This window comes from Sebastes fasciatus, chromosome 8, assembly GCF_043250625.1.
Source record: "Sebastes fasciatus isolate fSebFas1 chromosome 8, fSebFas1.pri, whole genome shotgun sequence".
NCBI classification, from domain to species: domain Eukaryota; kingdom Metazoa; phylum Chordata; class Actinopteri; order Perciformes; family Sebastidae; genus Sebastes; species Sebastes fasciatus.
In genome coordinates this window covers 32,847,345-32,872,589 of record NC_133802.1, presented here as the reverse complement: position 1 = coordinate 32,872,589, position 25,245 = coordinate 32,847,345, and the positions used below count along the sequence as shown (strand labels likewise).

The 25,245-nt window shown below is 41.9% G+C and overlaps 1 protein-coding gene across 2 annotated transcripts in view; it reads right to left on the bottom strand.

Moving 5' to 3' along the window:
* Positions 1–25,245, bottom strand: part of LOC141773280 (TOX high mobility group box family member 2-like) — a 117,403-nt gene that overhangs the window by 63,395 nt on the left and 28,763 nt on the right. Inside the window, exon 2 of one of the 2 annotated variants that reach the window (XM_074645168.1) lies at positions 12,474–12,566. The exons of the other annotated variant lie outside the window; for it this stretch is intronic. Within the exon in view, the coding sequence (XP_074501269.1) occupies positions 12,474–12,566 (93 nt within the window). The remainder of the gene's footprint in view (positions 1–12,473; positions 12,567–25,245) is intronic. 2 annotated transcript variants of the gene reach the window in all.

Below are 25,245 nucleotides of genomic sequence, written 5' to 3'. Positions count from 1 at the left end.
GTAGACAGGGGAGGAAAAAGTCGAAGTAGCTAAATGAGCATGAGAGTGGTGAGAAAGAGAAATTACTGTACATTATTGCAGGAGAGCGGCCGGGGGAATGAGTGGCTGCCTCAGGGCAACGGTTGGTTAACGATGCATATCATGGAAGCCCTTGTGAGGATTCACTTGGTTATTCTAATGATTACATTTACATTCAACCACAAACACGGAACTGAGACAAGCACTGCATTTAAACCTCATTCACACCTCACGTGATTAAACCAAAAACTATGTGTTTATTTCAAGTGAATGCTGACTAATTGTTGATTATTTTGATAAATATTGAGATCACGATTATTTTATTATTCATAGATTTTAGGGACAAAATAGTTTTATTGCAATTTCACATTTAAATTTAAACAGAGCGCCGCTTTCACTTCCATGTTGTGCTACATTTCAACTGTCAAAAAATCTCCATAGTGGTTATTTAGAAATACACAATTCAAATGATTAGGAAATAAATTATTGTATTTTTTTTTATATTTGCTTTGATATTTTTGTAGTTCTAATTTCATATTTATAAGCTGCTTAGAGCTAGTGTTGGGAAGTTAAACAGGTCATAATTCCCTCTCTAATATATATTTTATATTGCTGTGAAAACATGTTTTTCACCAAAAACTACGTTTTACAAGATTACATTTGAACGCATCATGATAGCGTTATACTTTATACTCTTGGTGCCTTCAAATGAAAGCTTGTGTTTACAACATGGGAAGTCGTGTACATGCTTGGCGTTTAGGTGGTTTAGTTGTTTAGAACTCCGCTGCTGAGCAACGGCAATACTAACGTTACTGTCGGCGTCTAGGAGCCACAGAGGCTAACAATTTAGCAAGCTAGCAAGTAGGTAACATAATGCAGGAAATGCAAAGGTATAATGACAGAGGAGAAAGATGAGGCCGTTGGGAATATCAACATTTTCCTCAGACTTATTCTAAAAATTACAGAAGAAAAACAATATACCACTAAAATGGCAATATATTAACTTATTATGTACCGAAAAAATTATCTTCCATGGGTTCCGCTATTTCTGACAAATACGTCACAACTCGTGAACTCTGAGCTTTCAGAAACTTTCCACTTAACAAGGTTGTGAATACCACAAGAGGGGGGCGTTCATACGGACTCTTCTCGAGAACAAACACGACCCCATTTGAAAGCACCGTCATTTTTACCGAGTAGAGTTTGAATGCATCATAATGGAACTCAATGGAACTTCGGTTAACGGAGCTCTTTAGCTCCGTGCTGTCGGCAGACGAGCCGGTCACCGTGATAACTCTGAGCAGCATCATGGGAATGAATTACAAGTGTCTGATTAAGTTAACAAATTGCGACTTTACATCTTCTTAACTCGCACACTGAAGCACTTCCGCACCGGCAAAAACTCGAATATGAGACTGCTGAAAACCGTACGGCTTCGATCGGCTGCTGACTGACGGTGCATCTCCAGCTTTTAGTTTAAGAAGCTTTTGATTTATGCAGCAGAATTTTCTATGAGTGTAGCATTTTAAACATCAATATCGCAGTCGATCATGTTCATTTAACTGCGGGAAGCCGAAATCGTGATCGCGATTAATATTTGATTAACTGTGCCGCCCTATCACTGAGAGGTCCAAAGAGACGTTGACCTTGGTGACACATCTGAATCTAAACTCCTCACATTGAAAGCCTCTACCCCTCGCCTAACTGAGCAATTTAATTCCATTGAAATCCACTTTGATATCACTGGTGACGTGAAGCCCTTTTGAGAGGATAAGATTGTCTCGGGTGAACAGAGCGCTGAGTAACGTCATTTTTAACCACAAAAACGCCGCCAAGATCTTGTATATTAGCTTATTTTGCAAACTGAATCCTTCGACGCAAAGCCTTTTTCTTCCAGAAGCAATGAAGTCAGACGATGCTCATTTTCACCAATTACATCTGTCATATATTATTCCCTAAAAAAGGCCAAAGACAGCCTGGAAAGGTCAGCCATTTTGTGCTTCAACATGGCTGCCCCATATATTGCAATGTAAAGCTGTTTCCCCTGCTCTTCTCTCGATAGCTCTCCTTTGCACCGCCTCGCTCTCCCACTTAAAATGCCAATTTATCCTCGGCTCAATGCTATCAGCTCTGCCATTACTCCACATTTACTGCATCTTCTCTTTCTCTGTTGTTCCCTTTCTCTCTCATTTTCTCCCTCTTGCTCTTTTCTCTCACTCTCTCCATCTTCCTCTTTACACTCCCCTCTCTCCGTGTTACAACCTCCCTCTACTTCTTCTCCACCTCCCCTCTTTTCCCCCTCTTTCTTCAGTGGGCCTTGGCATCGCTTTCTCATCGGCAGTCTAATTGGGCATTCTGCCTGAGACAAGGGCCTCATTAAGCAGTAATTACACACATGTTGTTTTCGGCAAACATCTCTATTTGGATTGCTTGCATGGTAATTGTTCAGCAGGGACCACTGCTCGCGATGTTTCCCTCCGTGACACACGTGGTGCCGAGAGAGAGAGAGAGAGAGAGAGAGAGAGAGAGAGAGAGAGAGAGAAGAGAGAGAGAGAGAGAGAGAGAGAGAGAGAGAGAGAGAGAGAGAGAGAGAGAGAGAGAGAGAGAGAGAGAGAGAGAAGAGAGAGAGAGAGAGAGAGAGAGAGAGAGAGAGAGAGAGAGAGAGAGAGAGAGAGAGAGAGAGAGAGAGAGAGAGAGAGAGAGAGAGAGAGAGAGAGAGAGAGAGAGAATAGAGAAAAATAATAATAGGTTGTGGAAGGGAGACAAATTGAGAATAAAGAATGCATACACGAGAGAGAGAAGGAGGATGAGAGGCAGAAAAAGAGACAGAGTGAAAGGATGAAGGCGATGCTGAGGCAGTAAATGGAGGAAGACAATGAATAAATGACAAAGAAAGAGGTAGACAGATTCAGTGTGAGAAAAGAAAATGAGGTGGAGCGGCAAGAGAGAGAGAGAGAATGAAAAAGACATAGAGATGGAGTAAATGAGGAAGAAAAGTGAGAAGACAGTGAAACAGAGAGAGAGAGAGAGAGAGAGAGTCCCAGAACTAGGTCATGCCTCGCAATCATCGACAAAGCTGAGCGTTTCAAAAATAATGAAGCCACAAGGTGGAAGTAATGCTAACTAGCATATCCAGGGAAAACATGTAATATTTACACAGTGCTAATGGTGCGATGCAATCTTTTCATCTTGGAGTGCACCGGTGAGGCAGTTGGTGGCAGGATCTTCCACTGAAGATTGTTGTTGATTGATGGACAATTCAAATAAGCTCCTCATAAAGCCTTCTAGGCAACATCTGGTTGTGGGGGTGGAGGTAGGGGGGGTTGGGGCGGAGATGAACCGCTTGTGTGTGTGCCGGTGTAACGCCACGACTGTCCAGTCATTAGAGAGAAAAATGACCTCGCAATGATGGAAAAATACATTTTGATAGACAGGAAACCAATTATCTAGACTTAATGATTAACTGGACCTAATGATTTGATAAAATACCATTTCATGCATCTGATAATATCAATAACTAAACTACAATTCGGGTTTATTTATCACAAGCTTGTCTCAGCGGTGGAAAGTTTGTCAGTACATTTGCTCAAGTACTGTGCGTCAGTAAACGTTTGAGGTATCTCAGGTAGTATTTACATTTTATGCTACTTTCTTCTTTTTTTCCCACTAAAGTTACCGCTTACTTTATCGATTAGTTGTCAACTATTAAGTTAATCGCCAACTATGTTGATAATCGATTAATCGGTTTGAGTCATGTTTTGAGAATAAAAGTCAAAATTCTCTGATTGGCTGAGCTCCGGCTGGTGGGCGGTGCTTGGTATTTCCTCAACTTGATCTCAACATGGCTGCCGGGTCACAAACTTTCTCATTTTACAGCTAAACAGTACACTACTAGATGTTTCTGAAAACATCTGAGGACAGAAATAGGCATTACAGTAACAGAATATTGATTCATATTTGATCAGCGCTGCCTAGTTTGACTGTTTGATCGGTGTTTGTGAGTGATTGACAGCTGCTCAGAGACGGCAAGGCTCCAGGTCAGCTCTGATTGGTTGTTTTCCTCCGGTCTGTGAAATCTTACAGATGCCGTTAGGAGCACTGGAGGACACAGATTACCTGTCTCATGCACTACAGTCAGGATATAGTGACTGCTTTATAAAAAATAACGTTTTTAATCATATTGCTCCATTTCTACCCGCTGCAGCTTTAATCGCGATTAAACGTTTGAATCGATTGACAACCCTAATATTTTGTATTATTACAGGGCATTGTGGAATACTCGATTCTGATTGGTTAATCACGCCATTCTGCGGTCTGTTATTTCTTTATAGCAGACCGTTGCTATGTATAACAGACCGTTGCTATGTATAGCCGACTGTTGCTATGTATAACAGACCGTTGCTATGTATAACAGACCGTTGCTATGTATAACAGACCGTTGCTATGTATAACATAGTCTGGAGGACCGTTTTTGTGTCAAATTATTGGTTTCTTCAGTAAGTAGCCGTGTAATATGCGGGATAATGTACAGCTAGCCGGTCATTGTTGTGAAATGAACCCCTTCAGGGCGATGCGGTATCGCCCTGTTATCCTTTACTTATTAATCTATATCTGCAAAGTAACTAGTAACTGAAGCTGTCATATAAATGCAGTGAAGATAAAGTTGAATATTTGCCTCTGGGGTGTAGTGGAGTAGAAGAATAAAGTATAAATAAAATGGAAATACTCAAGTAAAGTACAAATACTGCAAAAGTGTGCTTAAGTACAGTACTTGAGTAAATGTACTTAGTTACATTCCACCACTGCATATCACAGTTGTATTTTACAGGATATACGAGAGTGAAAAAGGGAAGAATTTTACTTTTACACAATCAAAATTCAGGTAGAAAAACCACTGCAACATCTGTAACAAAAAAAGCATACGGTATCACACTAAAGAACGACCACAACAAACTTTTAGAACTTTTCAATTTTTATAAAAGGGAATCTATAAGCAGAGTGTGTAATACTTGTGACTTTAAAAGCCTTTGCCAGTACACCAAGTCTCTAAAAATAATTCTCTCACCGAGCGGAATTAATAAGCCCAGAACAGTACACAGCCATTCTGTGAAGAAAGGGGTGTGGTGGTGCTGCTGCTGCTGGTGGGTGGTGGGGGGGGGATGGCTCATGCAATATGTATGCCTGTTTGAGCACCCTTCTTCATCATCTTCCCCCTCTTCTCTTTATTTCTCTTTTTACATCTCTCTCTCTCTCTCTCTCTCTGCCTCGTCCTCTGTTCAATTAAGCAGTAGGAGAGACCTAACAAACCTCAACCTGAGACAATGTGCCACTGAATTCTGATGTTGCCCAACTTGTCACTGTTGGTTCAAAGCCAGACGAGAGGATGAGACAGACAGACAGACAGACAGACAGACAGACAGACAGACAGACAGACAGACAGACAGACAGACAGACAGACAGACAGACAGACACTTAAAAACAGAGGAAGAGTGAAAGACAAAGAGGCAGAAAGAGACAGAAAGAAAGCGAGATAGATTTCAGAGTTGCATGGCAGGAGGAGAGAGACTATAGTAACAGTTCTGATGTTGCACCACCACGCCCCAAGCAAACAATGAACATGGGCAAACAATGAACATGGCACACACACACACACATACACACACACACACACACACAAAGCCCATAAAAAGCGCAGCCTGTGGCCATGGCGACACATGCTCTGTTGTCGTTAGATAAGGGAAACAGGGCCTCTTCCTGGGTGTGAGAGTTTGATCCTGCACACACATATATACACACTCTGCAGCAGCACCGTGGGGTCACGTCCACGCCCAGCATCTTATGTACCTTCACCTCTATCTGCTGCTCGCTTCATTTTCATATGCAAAACCCAGGCTAGGTTTATCTGGACACACTGTACTCCGGTCAGCGGCACGATCAGATATTGACAAGTTGAGCTTTGTTCGTGCTCACGCGAGACGCCGTGGCGCGGGGCCTCCGTTGATGGCGCGCGCACTACGAGCAAGCACAGTAGGCGTTTATGCTCAGCGCGTTGTTCGTTGCTCCAAAACGCCAGGAGGGCGTAAAACAAAATATTCTGTGGATAAGCAAGAAGTCAACGGAAAGAAAAGTAGGTTACCTAGCAACAGAAGTAAACATTAAACTCTGACGTACGTACCGCCAAACATTGCATTTTGTGTTCTGTAATTATTACTGTCGCCTACCTCCGAGTCTAAATGACTTCCTGTCTCTCGGTGCTTCCCCTCGGGTCGCCACTCTTTATATGAGACCTTTTTTTTTTGCTTTTACAAAACGATCACAGCCTGCAGCAGAAAGACGCTTCTTTCTCCAGTGGGTTGCCTGTTTCTTTCCAAGAGTTTAATGTCATGTGACTGTCCCTGTGGTCTCTCAGTGAACAGTTGTACAGAAGTCTGAACAGGTGAAACTGCTCGGCCAGTCTTCCCTCGAAGGCGCGTAGTTACAAAAATTCAGAGGGGCACGACAGAGCACCGCGACAACTTGCGGAAGCCTTCGCGCACCACAAGAAAGCAGTGATGATGTAATTTTTTGGCGCAGCTCGCGCCAGCTCCACTATGGCGAGCATAAACTAGGCTTTACACCATGGATTTATAAAGAGAACTGGATACAGCGTTGGAGGCGGGGCCCCATTCATTCCTATGAAAGTTGCTCAGTGGTGCAAGTCTAAATGGCTCGACTTCCAACTGGAGAAGTACCCAGATCTTGGGCACATGGAACACGCGCAGTGGCGTCCGCTCGGTCACGTGACTTGGTCACGGAGCCACAGCGCCACGCTGTTGTCACGGCTTGCGCTCCAGCCTCGGTCTGGGTCTCATTCACATGAACGGAGGAAGGGAAATAACTCTGGATTTGTCTATTAATGCATTTTACAGCTTTAAGGACTTAATGATTTAAATAAGGGCTATTAGAGTGTTCGTACTGAGGAGTTGATTTACCTCAAAAAAAATTATCTGCTGAGTTACAGACATCTCTTTCCCGATGTAAGTCTATGAGACAAAGTCTTTTTGGGCCCACTGGCATCACGTGACGGACACGGACGTTGTAGTACCGACGTTTGGCCACTACGAAAACTGGGATCAACGACCGGTGCTCTTCCTGGGGGCTTACTTCACACAGAGCAGCTTCCTCGTATCTCTTGGAGGGATTTTGATGTTTGGAATTTCCCGGCCTCGTGCCACCCAAGAAAGTATTCAGTTGGAGGATCGGTGCGGTGTTGCATTTCCTCAAAGACTATCTGCATATCTGAATGTGTTAAAGGATTATTTAGTTTTATTGTGAGTGACGGTGCGATCCATCAGCTCACATCTAATGAGCATCAGCTCTGTTTGTTATGATTAGGTCTTTAAAGCGTTCCACAGTCAAACAATACAGACACACACACACACACACACACACAAAAACACACAGCGCCAGTAAAACATCTTCACAAAAGACATAATACAGGTTCCAACCGCTTCCGGCTTCACCTATACCGTGTGATGTGTAAAAATAAAAAGGCAGGCTGAAGCGCTCATTCATCCACTTTCTGTTGCACTGGAGCGACCACAAAACAGAAGTAACAGTCAACAGCAGAGATGGGAGGAGAGATTGAGGAGAAAGGCTCTATGTGTGTGTGTGTGTGTGTGTGTGTGTGTGTGTGGAGGGAGGCCAGGTGAGAGGGGTGGGGGGTGCTAAATAAGGTTTTGTTTCCACTATGAACTCGGGTTCACTGTGAGTTAGTGAGTTCACAGCGAGATAAGAATCTAAACGGTGATGGAGACGTGTGATAACTCTCACCGTGTTGAGAGCAATCACAGGAAGAATGTTTAAAAAAAATCAGTTTTTCTCATTTAGTTTCTGACTTATCTATTAAAATAATGTCATAAAGAAGCGATTTCTGTTGCAAATGCTTTAAAATGTTTAAAAAAAACTCATGTAACATGACGTCAGTAATGTTTACCATCCTGAAATGTGAATTAGTCGCATTTCCATTAACTGGTTTGGAGAGAATAAACTGGGCTACAGATGGGAATAGAGAATCAGTTCCCGTTGAGAACCGGTTCCTAGCTGTCCGACTCTTTGGCATCTCATGCCTCGGTGACTACCGATTCCTCTTATTGATGCTTTCTGACATTAAACTATGTAAGAATCAGAAATTGCTTGTTAACAGTGACACCTGTGGCCGCTAAGTCAACGACAGTCAGCGTCCTGTTGCTCGCGCTGATGCTCGTAAACGAATGTCCCACCATGAATCGAAGGCCCGGCCGATGTTGATCCTAGTGTTCTCCCGACGTCGGTCAGATTCCTGTTTTGCAAGACGGGCTTCACCAGATATAACTTAGTTTTTTTGTTTGCGTTGGGAGTCTGAGTTGTAGTGGAGGCTGGTCGTTTATTGGCGTTAATGGACTCCATTTCTAACCAAACATTAGCTGTGGTTGCACACTGTTAGCCCTGTAAGCAGAGCTGAAAATAAAGGTGCTCGAGCGTGCATGACGTCACATCCGTTGGATTTTCCCGGTATAAACGGGCCCGGGTTCATCACATTAAAATCAGTCTACAGGCTGATAGAGGAAACCCAGAAAGTCGTGGAAGGTCTCATTTCTTAGGTTAGGTTACAACCTGTTCACACACTGGCAATAAAAAAAAATTATATGTGTAAAAAAGTTACATACAGTCCCTTTTAGCATGCACAATGATGCATATGCACGCTGTATAATGTTTCAGCTTGTTTGGGACCGGAGCCACGGCGGAGAGAAAAAAAAACGCTCAAATAATGCGACATTGTGAATAAAACAAATCCGTGTTAAAATCAACAGGAGAGTTTGTAACGTTACCTGTTAGCAGCCGGTGGGCAGCACAGTCCTGCTCGGCTAAATCACGGAGCTACTAACGTTAACGCAGGTTCCATTGATTTACATTATGAAGCATGCGAAGGAAAATTATAATGTTATCATGATGCGTTCAAATGTAATCTTGTAAAATGTAGTTTTAGGTGAGAAACTTGAATAAATCCAGTTGTTTGAAGGAGACGTTTTCACAGCAATATAAAATAGATATTAGAGAGAGAATTATGACCTGTTTAACCTCCTAATACTTGCCTGCCACAGTGGCAGGAAGTGGAAAAAGTTAATTTCAGACCCTGCACGCAATGTTTCTGTAAGTTATTAATAATAATAATTTGAATTTCAACGTTATGAATGAATCTTCAAAGCTTCAAACTATTCGGTACAGTCCTAAAGTGTCGGTTATATGCGGGGGGATGCTAAATTAAATTTAACGTTAATTTAATACTACTACTAATAATAATAATAATAGTAATTTAATACATTAAAGGGGCTAAATGTGATACTTAGCTCACCGTCGCCATGTTGAGAGCCGTTGAGAGGAAATAGAAATGCTCCCAACCCCGTATTTAGCCCCTTTAATGGGGTTTAAAATGCCAAATCATCTCGACATTGGCAATGGCATCGGCAATGGCATCGGCAATGGCATCGGCAATGGCATCGGCTACTGGCGATCGCTCTGACCGTCGTTGATCTTCTTTATCATCGTTTATCGGCACAGCCCTACTGCTGGATGTGTAAATATACAACTGTTCGCTGAAGGAACTTAAAAGATGGTAACGTCAGTGTCTGTTAATGCAGAAGTTCAACAGCCAAATGTACGTATACAATCTATCCAGGTGCAGCTTTAGGTCAAAGCTTCTCTGCAGCATGTCAACATGTAGCTTGATTGTGTATCATCAGTACGATCTGTCTGTCTGTGCAGTAACTAGAGCAAAGAGCTCTTATGGAGTTTAGCAGCGCTGCAGAGGAGGACAAAACTTCTGCTAAAAAAAGTGCCTTTTTCCATCCAACCAGATGGGAGGAGCGTGAAAAGCGTGCCACGTGCAAGTGCATGTGCAAAAGGTGCAACAGAAAAAAAAGTCAGACCAAAGTGCTACCCACACGGCCCCCCTCATCCTGCCGCGGTGGCCTTCAACGGCCTGCCTGCTAACCAGTGCTGGGAAACACCTCTTCTTAGCATCGAGCACAGTGGCATCACATGCAATTAGCAACTAGCCCCCAGCAGGTGCAGAGCGCTATACTTAACATGGGTGCTACTAGGGAGGAAGGTGGTTATCCCACCACCAGTCTACCTGACACTCGCACCTCGTCTGAGGTGAGAACGCGCATGTATTTGCACGTTTTTGTGTGTGTCCGTACAGTAGCGTCTCTACGTGAGTCGGTGAGGTTTCTCTGGCAGCAGGAGAGGATGCAGAGCACAAGCCACTTTTAACTGACTGGGGTAAACATCGATGAGAGAAGATAAAGGGCAGAGTGAATGTCACATTACCCCAGCCCTTTGCCTCTGCTCAACAGCAGCATCAGATAACTGCAGCAGGGGAAAAAAAAAAAAAGTCTGGTTTCCTCTAACATATAATTGGTTATCTTATTGCAATCTGCTGCTCTCTTGCCTCTGCACAGAATAGAAGTATGAAAAAGCAAAAGCAAAGAAGGGAGGAGGAGAAAACAGGCTGAAGTTTGACTGTTCTGGCAGTGACTGAAATAAATTATTATGAGCATAGGAACACATCAATCTATGTCTATAGGTGTCTTCGTCTGTGTATTGAATGGGGTCTCCTACATGCACCAACAAGGCATGGACTGTAACATGCAGCGTAGAGCATACGGTTATAGAAGGTGGGAGGGAAGCGCTGTAATTGTACTATCACTGATAATGAGGTTTTTGTTCACTTTTAAATGCATTAATATTAACACAAACACAATTGTACAGTTTACTAAACAGGGAAGTGTGCTATATTGTTAACAACAATATCAAGACATTAAAGTGTAGTTTTAACAAAATATATGAAATTCACAGGAAGTAACGTTGCAACATCAGATTTTGATAGCAGGCTTCCTGAAGAAAGAGCTGTGTGTTATATTTTGGGTACTATTTGTATCTCTGTAAAATCATTCTATAAATCTATTACAGTCATGTATTAATCATTAAGGGGAGACGCACCCCCAAGAACCTTATTTTGATAAAAATGGCCTTTTAAAGATATGCTTTGTAAAATGTCATACATTTTGCAAGACACTAGAGGTTTTATCTGCTCAAAATGTACCTTAAAGGGAGATTTGTCAAGTATTTAATACTCTTATCAACATGGGAGTGGACAAATATGCTGCTTTATGCAAATGTATGTGTATATTTGTTATTGTAAATCAATTAACAACACAAAACAATGACAAATAATGTCCAGAAACCCTCACAGGTACTGCATTTAGCATAAAACAATATGCTCAAATCATAACATGGCAAACTGCAGCCCAACAGGCAACAACAGCTGTCAGTGTGTCAGTGTGCTGACTTGACTATGACTTGCCCCAAACTGCATGTGATTATCATAAAGTGGGCATGTCTGTAAAGGGGAGACTCGTGGGTACCCATAGAACACATTTACATTCACACATCTGGAGGTCAGAGGTCAAGGGACCCCTTTGAAAATAGCCATGACAGTTTTTCCTCAACAAAATATAGCTTGCATTGGTAGCGTTATTTAACCTCATTCTCGACAAGCTAGTATGACATGATTGGTACCGATGGATTCTTCAGGTTTTATAGTTTCATATAATACCAGTATCTTCACTCTCGCTTTAAAACTGAGCCGCTACAACCTACAAAATCACAAATTAAAATGAGTGGCGTTAAAACGAAAATTATCGTGGTAACTTTGACAGCCCTAACATTAAGACAATTATTTTTTGTATTACAAGTTTTCTGAAGTTTTTTGATGAATTTAGGAGAAATCTACAGACGCAAATAGACAAAGTGTAGTAAAATAAACACCTAAATGTGTATTTTGGATGTTTTCTTTCCACTAGTCTGAAATAAGACATGTTATGGAGGCAAAATTGCCCAAATATATATATAATAATAAAAAGAAGCTGTTAAAGATTATCTCTAAAGATGTTCGTGGTGCTTTCTGTTTCAGACTTAATGTGTTTCTATAGAGGCACACACACGCACACTGTGTGACCCGACTGTAACAACTACAGGGGCGTACTTTGCACCTTTGCATGTTTTCACACTTACGTTGCTGCAATTAAGAAACATAACTCTTGACATCATCTGTAAATTCCCATAAGTGTGCCTGTTTTTCAATGCAAATATATGCAATATTTGCGCCGTGAGGTGGGGAATATAAAGTAATGAGTTCTTCTAATGTACTCACACATGTGTGTGGAAAACATTATGCATATGTGTGTGTGTTCTTTGTAGGGATTTTCACGAGTTTCAGTAAATACGTCTCTCCGTGAAGAGCAGTTTCATCAGTCAGTTTGGAGCCTCGGAAATACTAGCGGGTCCAGGTCAGTAGCTCGAGGTGCACCTTTTCCAAATCAATTGGCTGACAAACAGAAGAGAAATTGGGGGGCTTGTCTACTGTATCTCACCACAGCAGTGGGCAGTCTTTTCCTAGCTGGATTGATGCCTGGAGGGTGGGCAGTGTGGAGCCTAACCCCTCGTTCACCCACACTGTACCGGGCCTGTGGTTAGAGAAAGAGAGAGAGAGAGAAGGAGGCAACAGGGAGGGAAAGAGAAGAGACAAGAGAAGACAAAAGTGGGGAAGGAAACGAGATGGCGGGGCTTTAGTTTGCGAGATACAAGCAGGGCATTTGTAAAGGAACATGTCAAGCCCCCTCCCCACCTCCCTCGTGAACCTTCCCCTGCTCCTCCCCTTTTCTCCGGATGCCCAGCACACACACGCGTGCAGGGGGAGGAGTAATGACATGAGACTTACACAGTGACTCTATGCGGCGCCGTGCGAGGGGAAGAATGGAGGTTAATGAGCTGACAACCCCTCCACCCCCCGAAACCTCCCCGTGCCCACCTCCCCTCCTGCACTCACTGACAAGCATATACACAAAAAAACAGTGGGGCTGAACGCTGGCACTAAGCCAAGGATCCGGAGACTTAAGGAGTATCACGGAGCAACGGGTGGATTTACACCGCATGTACATTAATAATTAGTAATCTAATATAACCAACATTATAAATGTGACCTGCAAACATCAGCTCACGTAATAGAAAGTGCATAACAGCAGCTACACTAGAGGTCCAATGAGGCTAAAATGCTCACCAGATAACAAAAGTTTTGGTTGTTATTCTAAATCAAAAGGATTCATCATGGGAAGCCTTTTTTTTATAGTATTTTGTATAATGAGTCTGACTGAAATTCCCTCATTAGGTTTCAACTGAAGTGGAACTTTTAACCTGCTGGTGACACTGATGATAAGTGAGGGAATAACCAAAGTCATTAGGATTCATCCTCTTGGGATCAGGGTTATTATACTAAAATAAAATGAAAATAAGCAGTGAAAAATATATTTTAGTAAACTGAAACTAAATAAAACTATTTTCTTTAAGAAAAATTAAAAAGGAGGCAGCGTGAGTTTCCATCAACTCTCGTGACATTGAGCCGCAGAAACTGAACATACTTGACCTTCCAGGAGATTGCTTCACTAAAGTGGCACGAAGATTAAACATTGATGACACTAATTTCTTTAACGCATTAAGGCAACTTGCGATTTTTGGGTTGTAGATACTCGCATCATATGAAACTATAAAACCTAAAGAATCCTTTGGTACCAACCATGTCATACTAGCTTGTCGTGAAGGAGGTTAAATAACGCTCCAAACAAACGCTACATTTTGGCGAGGAAAAACTGACATGGCCATTTTCAAAGGGTTCCCTTGACCTCTGACCTCCAGATGTGTGAATGTAAATGGGTTCTATGGGTACCCACGAGTCTCCCCTTTACAGACATGCCCACTTTATGATAATCACATGCAGTTTGGGGCAAGTCATAGTCAAGTCAGCACACTGACACACTGACAGCTGTTGTTGCCTGTTGGGCTGCAGTTTGCCATGTTATGATTTGAGCATATTCTTTTATGTTAAATGCAGTACCTGTGAGGGTTTCTGGACAATATCTGTCATTGTTTTGTGTTGTTAATTGATTTCCAATAATAAACATATACATACATTTGCATAAAGCAGCATATTTGCCCACTCCCATGTTGATAAGAGTATTAAATACTTGACAAATCTCCCTTTAAGGTACATTTTGAACAGATAAAACCTCTAGTGTCTTGAAAAATGTAGATAGAAATTGTGTGATTAATGTGCAATTAATCATGATTAATCATGGACATTAATGTGATTAATCACAATTAAATATTTTAATCGATTGAAAGCCCTTCTAAATATATAAAAACTAAAACGTTCTGAAAACTTACTAAAACTAGACTGAATGTTGAAAGTCAAAACGAACATAATATTAAATCCTTGCTGGGGACCACGGATGTTTTTACCAAATGTCAGTCCATTCAATATTTCACTTTGAACCAAATAATTGTTCAAAAACAAATGTCAGTGAGTCAGATGGACGGATGAAGACTGAATCACCCGTAGAGTCTCGCTGTTCGGATGGCTAAAAAAACAGCCCAACCGCAAGTGTCAGTATCTTACCAAACACTACACAACTACACACAACTGTTGACCTGTTATGGACAAACAGCTCTGGCGCCCACACCCCTGCTCAACACATCGTACTATTATAGTGCATACAACGCTGTGAATAACCGACCAGAGCCTCAGATGCACCCCCCGTTTCTTGGTTGTCACGTGGTGGTGTGTGGGTGTGCAAGATGTGAAATAAAACCTCAGTGGCCTTTAAGTTGAATCACCGGAAAACCAACAAGTAAAGGTGACAATTTTGAACAGATAAGAGCTCATCTGAGCTGAAGCACAGACAGAAATAAAAGACACAGAGAGGTATAAGAACAAGGAATCCTTAGAAAACCTTTCACTAGATTAAAGAAAATACTCAGTTGAATGCAAGTTAATGTAAGGAAATGACATTTGCATGAGCATATCGGAGGTTAAATAAACAGATGCAGGTGCACTCAACATTGACATGAGGCAAGATTTATTAGTTTGCCGATGAGACATCCCCAGACTGCTGGTGTTTAATCCATGTTTAATACGAGCCCTTTGCTATTCATATAGCTCCATACTGGCCAGCTGCACGCCTGGTTGACAGCTCCATCACACCCTCCATACCATCCATACCCTCCATATCTTGAGAGTTATGCCGGGTACACACTACACGAGAATCAAGATGATTTTTGGCCCAATTTCCCCGACAATCGTCCGCAAAACCGCGATATTTTGAGGGTTCTAAAGACTATCTCTCTACTGTAGATATTCCTGTCGTGGGAGGTATGTTAAGAGTGTTTCTTACATCCCCCGATCGGCTCCGAAGTCTCAAATTGTAAATATTAAACAACATTTACAATGGGATATCCTGTTGTGTGTGGGTAATTTTCAACATTTGTTAAAGGTCCCATATTGTAAAAAGTGAGATTTTCATGTCTTTTATATTATAAAGCAGGTTTAAGTGCTTTATAAATACTGTTAAACTATCAAAACGCTCAATATATGGAGAAATACACACAGCCGTATTCAGAAATTGTGCGTTTGAAAGAAGCCGTTAGGATTTCTGTCCATTTGTGATGTCACAAATATACAATATTTAGACCATTTCAGTTTTTAAATGTAAAAATACTAACTGTGTCCCAGTTTATTTCCTGTTGCAGTGTATGTGAATGATATCAGCTGACAGGAAGTAAACATGGACCCAAGCTGTTTCCTAGGCGACGCAATTCCGTTGCCATTCTGTTGAAATGCGCTAAAACGGAGCGTTTCAGACAGAGGGTGAATACAGGTATACTCAGACAGACAGTATGAGAAAAATTGTGTTTTTTGAACATTAAAGCATGTAAACATGTTCTAGTAAAAACCTCAAATACAAACATGTACCTGAAAATGAGCACGATATGGGACCTTTAAGATTTGAAAAATCTTTTAGTGTGAGCCGGCCTTTAGAGATCGGGAGTCAGAGATATTTAATGTATTTTAAACAAAATGTCATTGGAAGGTATCCTGCTGTAATAACTGATGTGCATTAATTACCTCAAAATAAAACGAGTAAAAGATGTTAAAAAAAAAACCATGAGGGTAAAATAACATCCTTCATAACATATAAAAGACAAATAGAATTGATAATGGTGCAGCCAAACACTTTTACGGAGCTTGAAAACAATGGAAGATGGATGATTAGTCATTAGTGCCCATTGTGAATCTCTTTCCAGCGAGTAATATTGTGGGAAAGGCTTGTGCATTTTTAATATTCTTAAACTGCAGAGCCCTAAGAACACAAACTCCATAAAATAATAACAGGCATTTCACCGTAGCACTATCCGAGCCTCTCAATTATTTACCACTAATGAATTGCCTCGGGCAATATTCTTCTTAAGTACAATATCAACCATCCCACAGAGGCTGAATCAGCTCGCTCAAATACTTAAATACATTTACTCAATTATGCTCACTATCCCCAATATAAAAAGAGACAAGGATGTACAAGCTTCCCTACTGTTTCATACGCTCTGTTTCAGCCCTGATATTTCAAGAAAATCCTCACATGCACAACAACTCTTAGAATGATTAATTGATAATAAAAAAGAACGTTTTCATAGAAAAAGCAATAAGAAGGTTCTTGACTCTGCGGTGTGGGAGGATGCAGTAAAAAGGATGTGTGCTGTTGTTGTGGTGTCTAGCCTCACTAACATAACATTACTACTGCAGGCCAGGCGCCAGGCATCCACCAGCCCAACATGCCACGTTGAATATCTTGTTGTTGTCACATCGCTGATGTTGGTGGGCGTCACACCACCAGCTCCCAACGCAGATAACCAACAGGTAGGAGAAAGATGGACATATGCAGTAAGACTATGTAATGATTCACAATATCAGTTGTGGTATAATTGTGCGAGTTATGAAGTCATCATCACCATGAAGTCGCCTATATACATTTATTTCCAAGCGAAGTGCAGGAAATTGTAGAATAACCTTCAGTACATAAACTCATCACCTAAGTGAATGTAAATAGATTCTGCCATCTGTTAGCTTCATCTATAGGGGACATATTCATACTGGGGAACAAAAGTATGTTTATCTATGTGCTCTTGTTCTCTATACTTTGTTATTCAACTTTGTTATTCAACAAACATATTTAAATTCATCACATGTGAACCACAAACCCGATCTCACAGGAAGGCGTATAAATAGGACAAGGACATTCCGCGTGTCATGAGGACGCATTTTAAGCTGTCATTCGTACGCTACGCAACAAAACTACGGTAACGTCCGCAGTTAGGTTTAGGCAACAGAGCCACTTAGTTAGGTTTAGGAAAACTGTCATGGTTGGGCTTAAAATAAGTACGTAAACTAAGTAAAATATGTTCGGAAACAACGTAACATCACTAACGTAACTTACAGAACAAAACTCTGATCTCCTGGTTTAAAGTCCTCTATTTGTTGGACCCATACACCTCCCCTCCCGCACGCCAATAGCGTCCGTTCTCACTTTTTATTCTACGTCACTAGCTAGCACTAGCACAGAATACATGTCATACAAATCACACGCCAAAAGCAAGAACGCCATTCTTATTGTACGCTAAATACCTTGCTCATTATCGTGTTATTCATACAACTTTTCGTGTGACTGGGCTGGAACCACACAGTATTTCACATTTCAAATTTGACATTTAGCTATGTGTGCTCTTCATCTATTTCACACAAGAAATATAAAGCATGACAATAATTTCACCAATTTTTTTTTTTTACATTTCATTTTAAATTATGAAAACAAGATAATCGACATAAAACGATTATTGTGTTGCACTCCGTTTCGCAATTACGCTCTCGTTTTATCTTGTGTCATAAATCCAGCGCACCCCTCTCCTTTACAACGGTGTGCTTTCGCCCCACTTGGCGGGTCTGGGACGGCCAGTAGGTGTGGGAGGTTCCCCTATAGTGGGAAATCTCCCCAGCGCTGGCTGGTATTTCCTTCGTGGTGGTGCAGCGGGACTGGCTCTAGGTCAGCTTGGAAAGGCCCGCGGCGAAGGTGGCGTTTTATAGCACCCCTCACTCGGACCTCGCCGCTTCGTGCTCGCTGTGCCATCTCTCCCTGCGGGGAGGGACGGGGCTCCATGCTCCCGGCACTACTGTGGATGTGACTTTTTTGTCATGTCATCACCATTCATATCTATACAACCAATGTGGTTATTATTAATTGTTTACAATAACACAAAGTTCTTCATAGATTTATCCTCTTAATTTTGCTCTCAAAGTGCACCACATTGATGCATTCTAACTTTAAAAGGTAGGCTACAAAATGTTCTTTCTAAATGCATGACATTTCCAAAGTCAATGAGTACTCATGTTAAATCATAATAAAAATAATCGTGATAATGATTTTTGCCATAATCGAGCAGCCCTACTATATTCTATAGATAGGCTATAGATGTGTGTTGACACAACGCCTAATGAAATGTGCTGTAGTCCTGCGATTCTGTGCCTCTTTTTGGGGTTTTCACATCCAGCGTGCTTGCGCATGTGCTCATAAATGCGCATATTTTATATCTGCAGTCCACTCAAAGTAACAAACGCAGCATTCGGCTATATTTCTATGATCGACATCGTTATCGCCATTCAATCAGAAACATTTCACAACCGCTGTGTAACAGAGCAGTCCGGGCCTGACTAGCTTTAGTCAATTCCACGCTATCCGGCTGTAATCGTCAGTCTTTGGCTGTAACTACACCAGAGAGAAATTTAAGTGCAAAGGATCCCGTTCCTAGACAGCTGGTGGTTGTAAATTCCTATCAGGGAATAAAAAAAACAGGGAGGGAGGGAGAGAGTTTGAAAGAAAACATATACTATTTTCATTTCAACTGCTTTAGGGATTAAGGCTCAGGGCTCTAGAAAAAAAAACTGCATTAAAATAATCCACCATTTGCATGTTTTATCTCACAAAGGAGGCTCACATAGACACACACATACACACCAACCCCCACTCCCTTCTTCTCCTCCGTCCCCTCCCCCATACTGGGTGAACACACACACACACACTGGCGCGCTCATACGCACATATACACACTGTCATCATTAAACACACACACACACACATCGAGATCAACCTGCTGCCATCTGCTCTACGCGCTGTACAATCCTCGCAGAATACATTATTCACTACAATACATCACATCACATTCCCTCAATGTCACAGCCTTGTGCTGGAGAAGAGTCAGAGGGAGAGAATGGGGGAGAGCAAAACAGCTATTGTACTCTGAAGAGAGAGAGGGAAGAGGGAGAGAGAGGGAGATTTGGCCTGTTACATGGTACAGTGGTAGAAATAAAAATTAAAGACAGTTTGATTTGGCTTTTAGGTGAAACAAGATTGTCAGAGAAACTTGTTCCAGTTAACAGCAACCAAGCTCGATTAAAACCCAAACAAGGAAGTTAGTGTATGAAAGTGAAGGATAAGAGTGGATGAGCAACCCCGCCAAAACGTGTCATAGACCCGCTTGTCCACCAGAGGATAGCCTGTCACGTTTTGCCTCACCGAGGCGTCAATGTTATACGCATGTGAAGGAAGGCGCAGTATCAGCAGGGGGCAACAAAACACCTCACTTAGGTTTAAGCCAGCGGGAAAACTCCGGTGTCTGAAAAGTGAAAAATGCCTTAAACTGTCATTCTTTCTAACAGCCAGCAGGGGGCGACTCCTCTGATTGCAAAAAGAAGTCTGATTGTATAGAAGTCTATGAGAAAAGGAGCCTACTTCTCTCTTGATTTATTACCTCAGTAAACATTGTAAACATGAGTTTATGGTCTCAATCACTAGTTTCAAGTCTTCTTCAATACAGCATGATGTTCATTTAGTAAATTATGGTCCCATTTAGAGTCAGATAGACCATAAAGCAGGAGATGCTTTAGGGCGGGGCTACCTTGTGATTGACAGGTCGCTACCACGACCTTGTCCGGTCTGGGTTTTGTCCTTGTTTTCGTCTTACAACTTTAACCCTTTCACAGTGTGTTTTCAGTTCATGAAAGTTAATTATAACCTTTTTTGGTAGTCTACTAATGTCTTATGTTGAACTTAACTCCACCCTCTCGTGTCACTTCTGGTTGCAAATAACCAAGATGGTGACGGCCAAAATGCCGAACTCAAGGCTTCAAAACTGCAGTCCACAAACCAGTGCGTGACGTCACAGTGACCATTTCTTATATGCAGTCTATGATTTAGGCAACAAAAACGCTTTGTTAAGTTTTGGAAAAACATCATGGTTGGCCTTAAAATAAGTATTTAAAGTAAGTAACGTAACATAAGTACACAAAACACCGGTCTCCTGGTTGAAAGTCCTCCCCTCCCGCCCGCCATAAGCAGTCTTTCTTGCTTTTTTTATTCTCCGTCACTAGCTCTGAGCGTAGCGTATTTACGGGGATGCATTTACAGGGACACGTAATTAACGCGTTAATAACAGCCCTAGTAAATAGGCAACGGTTCACTAGAAAGTGGTCAAAAATCTATTTACTTACGTTGACCATAACTCAAACAGGAGTAAAGTGCGTTTTTGGTGGCTTTTTTCAGCTCCAGATTAATACAGATTTTGTGCGGTTTATTCATTTTTAGACATCAATGGAGCGCTGTGGCACAAAGGAATGAGCTATATCAGGCTCAGGTTATTATAGACAATACTTTTTAGTCAGATAAATTCATTGTCGGTTTTGGTCTTTTCATGGGATTTGTTGAAAATAAGAAAAATATAAAACAACTTCAGCCTTCAAGTGTTATCAGTCGTGTATTTCACTACTTTTTTAATGCATTGTTGTAAGTATTATTTACTTTACTCTATTTATGCTTCACTGAATAGAATTTAAAAGAGAGAAATACATAAAAAATAATAGATTTCTGCTTGCTTTGTTTACATGTTTAACTCCGTCCTTGTTGTTTCTTGTGTGCAAAGCATTATGCGTGTGTGTGTGTGTGTGTGTGTGTGTGTGTGTGTGTGTGTGTGTGTGTGTGTGTGTGTGTGTGTGTGTGTGTGTGTGTGTGTGTGTGTGTGTGTGTGTGTGTGTGTGTGTGTGTGTGTCACCATTGTGCGGTGGCAGAGCAGAGGGAGTGAACAGCTGGCAGGCCCACACTTGACTACGTATTGACCTGCTTTGCATTCACCTGTTATTCAGCCGAACCTAATGTTTCCACTCGGCTCTGCTGCAGCTGAGCTGCAATTAACCTCGCTGTGAGAGCAACGCAAGCAAGTCTTAAGTAATTTGACAAAGTAGTTAGTCGAACTTTGCTAAATGTCATTCGACCTAATCTTGTAAAATTAATAGTTTTTTACATTAATTTTCACACTTTGAAAAAAAAGAAGTGTTTTCTAACCCTTCTCACACTTACAGTACCTGCATCTGTAGCTTAAATTAAATACTATTTTTACAATCTTAAAGCTGACATGGGTAGAAATGGAGCAAATATGATTAAAGAAGTTATTTTTATAAAACGGTCGCTATATCCTGACAGTGGTACATGAAACAGGTAATGAAAAATCATGTTCCTCTGTGTCCTCCGGTGTCCTCCGGTTCTCCTAATGACATCTGCAAGATTTCACATACCGGAGGAAAACAACCAATCAGAGCTGACCTGGAGCCTTGCCATTTCTGAGCAGCCAATCACTCACAAACTTTGACCAAACCGTCAGCCAATTAGACTGTTGTCAGGCCTATAATAGGCGTTATCAGTCGCTATAAGCCCCATAGATGTGGGTCAATAGGGGCCTACTACACCTGCTAGTAGGTTTTATCATCTATTCACATGGTAGATCACCGAAAGAAGGTATAAAAGAGCACAACAGTGACCCCTAGTGACCGCAGTAATTATGACAGGAGCAGAAGCGGAAGTTGTAGTATAGATAGTGAAGAAACCTAAACCTAAAGAAGTTGTAATTTTGTTGCCTAAACCTAAAGAAGTTGTAGTTTTTGTTGCCTAAACCTAAAGAAGTTGTAGTTTTATTGCCTAAACCTAAAGAAGTTGTAGTTTTATTGCCTAAACCTAAAGAAGTTGTAGTTTTGTTGCCTAAACCTAAAGAAGTTGTAGTTTTATTGCCTAAACCTAAAGAAGTTGTAGTTTTGTTGTCTAAACCTAAAGAAGCCTTTTTGTTTGTGTACCAGCCGTAGCACAGCCAATAGGAACGCTCTCGCTCTCTGAAATGACCTGTGAATGGCCAAAGTCTCCCGTCACGGGCTAGATTTTTTTGAAGCCACTTGAATTACAATATGCTGAAAGGTTATTTTGGATTTTTTTCCCAATGATGCCAAAAACTATGCTGCCTACTGAAGCTTTAAGGTTTTCGACAGGGTGCAGGTGATCTCCTGACTGCAGATAATTAGCCTCTGAAAACGTCATTTGCCTGTCTAAACACACCATTTGAATGGCAGAAAGCTTCGTTGCGTCAGACGCTCTCTCTACTCCACTCCTCCTCTTCGCCTCCTCTTGTTTTTTCCCACCCTCCATCCCCCCCCACTGTCCCCTCCTCCCTCCTCTTTTTCCCAGATGCTCTCTCGGCTCTTGTCTGTGTTTGGGCTGCGACTGCGAGGGGTCACCGCCTGCCTTGTTCTCACACGTGGAGCGCCGAGCGTGTGTGTGTGTGTTTGTACGTGTGTGGGAACGAGGGAGTGAAACTGCGCACACACACTCGTCTATGAATGATTATATGAATGAGTGTCCAAAAAAAAAAGAGGTGTGTGAGTGTGTGAATTTATCCCAATGTCTGTACAGTTGAGCCTGAGTGCCTTTCCCACTGTGTGTGTGTTTGAGTGTGTGTCTTCGTCTCTGTGTGTGTGTGTGTGTGTGTGTGTGTGCCTTGCGAGCTCAGTGCCAGGTCTCTCTAATGAGTCTGTCAGGCGCTGTTAGCGACGGCGTGCTCCCCTGGCTCAGCGCACTCCTACAGACACACTGTGATTAGCCGGGCCAACGGCACGCCACCGGGCCAGATTAAACACTCACCACGCCGCCAGGGAACACACACACACACACACTCGGCACACATTAGAGCGAGCATTACACTCGCCCGCTAAAGCAGCACCACACACACACAGAGAGCTTCTTCATCATCATCGTGCCCATTAGCCGGCTCTGATACAGTAACACGTACTTGCCCTCCAGAGCCAGGTGTTGACGCCAATAGAATAGAAAATGAATGTGAAATATAAACATAATACGAGCCACCTATGGCGGCGGCAAAACGCTAATATTTCACTAATCTGTCCGTCTTTATTGAATTCCTGTCCGCCGCTAATCTTGAACATCACTCAGAATTAAGGCCAGCCCTTCTGGCTCCAACAGCTTTCAACATCTTCATTAAAGCGACATGATTCACTAATTACAGGTAATTACCCTTTAATGAGCGGCCCAGATGAATGAGCAGATATGCAGAGGAGGGGCAAGGCGCCGAGGACACGTCGTTTTTCATTGCTCAAGGGCCGCAAGAGCGGACGCTGACCGCGTGTTACAGCTTGACCGTTGAGCTGAGAGACACGGTGGTCTGGTGAGAGAAAGGCGCTCACACATCTGTCAGACATAAATCTGGTGTATGATACAGGATACTGAATGTGAGTTATTTGGTTATTTGAACCAGATGGGTACATAATGGGCTGTCTCTGTTCACACAAAACCAGTATTTCTGCACTCAATACGCTACTAACGATCACAGGGATATAGAAGTGCTAGCATATCAGTTTTCTATAACTTTCTGGTCTTTAATATAAAGCAGTGTCTGTGAATTATGAGCACTTTGCTGTTACACACATTAAAGGCCTTTACACACCAGGGGTGTGACGAATAAACGACACGAAAATGTGAAATACTCGCCTGCGAATACTATATGTGTAGGGCTTTTATTGTGAAAGGTAAGAACAGAAGGAGTGGATCTGGTCTGCGCTTCCTTTGTCAAGGTTGAAAGGAGTAATATGGTGCCTTCAAATGAGGTTGTGTTGACCGGCTCGTCTGCCGACAGCACAGAGCCAAAGAGCTCCGTTAACCGAGGTTCCATTGAGTTACATTATGATGCATTCAAACTCTACTCGGTAAAAATGCCGATGCCTTCAAATGGGGTCGTGTTTGTTCTCGAGAAAAGTCCATATGAACGCCCCCCTCTTCTGGTATTCACGATCTTGTAAGTGGAAAGTTTCTGAAACTGGACCCCCCCCGTTTGGGATCCACTGTTGAACATTATATGAAACTTCCATGTCATAGTTATATGTTCGTTGTAATCTTATTTTTATAGAATTCATCAGAATCAGAAATACTTTATTGATCGCCGGTGGGAAATTAGGACGTTACAGTTAATATAAAAGCACAGAAATGTAAGAAAATAAATAACGGAGTAAGTAACATGTAAATTATTTACATAATGCCACAATATATGTAGAGAAATATAAATAAATAAGAAAAATATGTACAAATATGTGCATCAGACACATACAATGTATACCACAGTATGAATGATAGAATACAAAATGCTGAGAAGTGGGATCCATCAAATGTGTTAAATATAAATGCAAGAAATGTACAGTATAAATGCAGTTTTGTGACCTTAAGAGAATTTCATGTGACCTACGCTTACACTTTACAGTGATGTTAAAGCATCTTTGGGTTCAGGAATTCATGTCCGGTATTATATAGCCGATAGCCGTCTGCTATATAGAGAGCCTATATAGTGTTTGACACACCGAGCAGCAGCATGATCTTAACCAGCGTTGAGTGACTGGTTCAGATAACCGGTGATCTCCCTCGACACCAACAACAAATGTGGGTTTTTCCTGGGTCAACACTGAGAGTGAATATTACCGGCACTGTTGAGACGCAAGATTTGTAACACGTTTAAGGTGGTAATGGGTTAAAGTGGGCAGCTCTTTCTAACTGTGAAGGTGTAGGAGGTGCAGACTGTAAAGACTGTTCCTTTGTTGTTTAACTAGGGGAAAAACTCTCTCTCTCTCTTCTGCCTCTCTCTCTCTCAGAAAACCAAACGAGCGAAAATGAGATTGATCTTTAACAACTCGCCAACATTAAAGAGTGAAGTTTCTTATCTTGGGCCAGCAGAAGAAAGTCCCTACTATAAGACACTGTGCACCAATTTTCCTGACTCTCCTCCCCCTCGCTTGCTGACTCTCGTGCCAAAAGGTCCTATTTTTACCCCTCCGTGTGGCATCTCAGGGTTTTCCTTGTCACCACCACGTTTCCTGTCATCAGTGTGTAG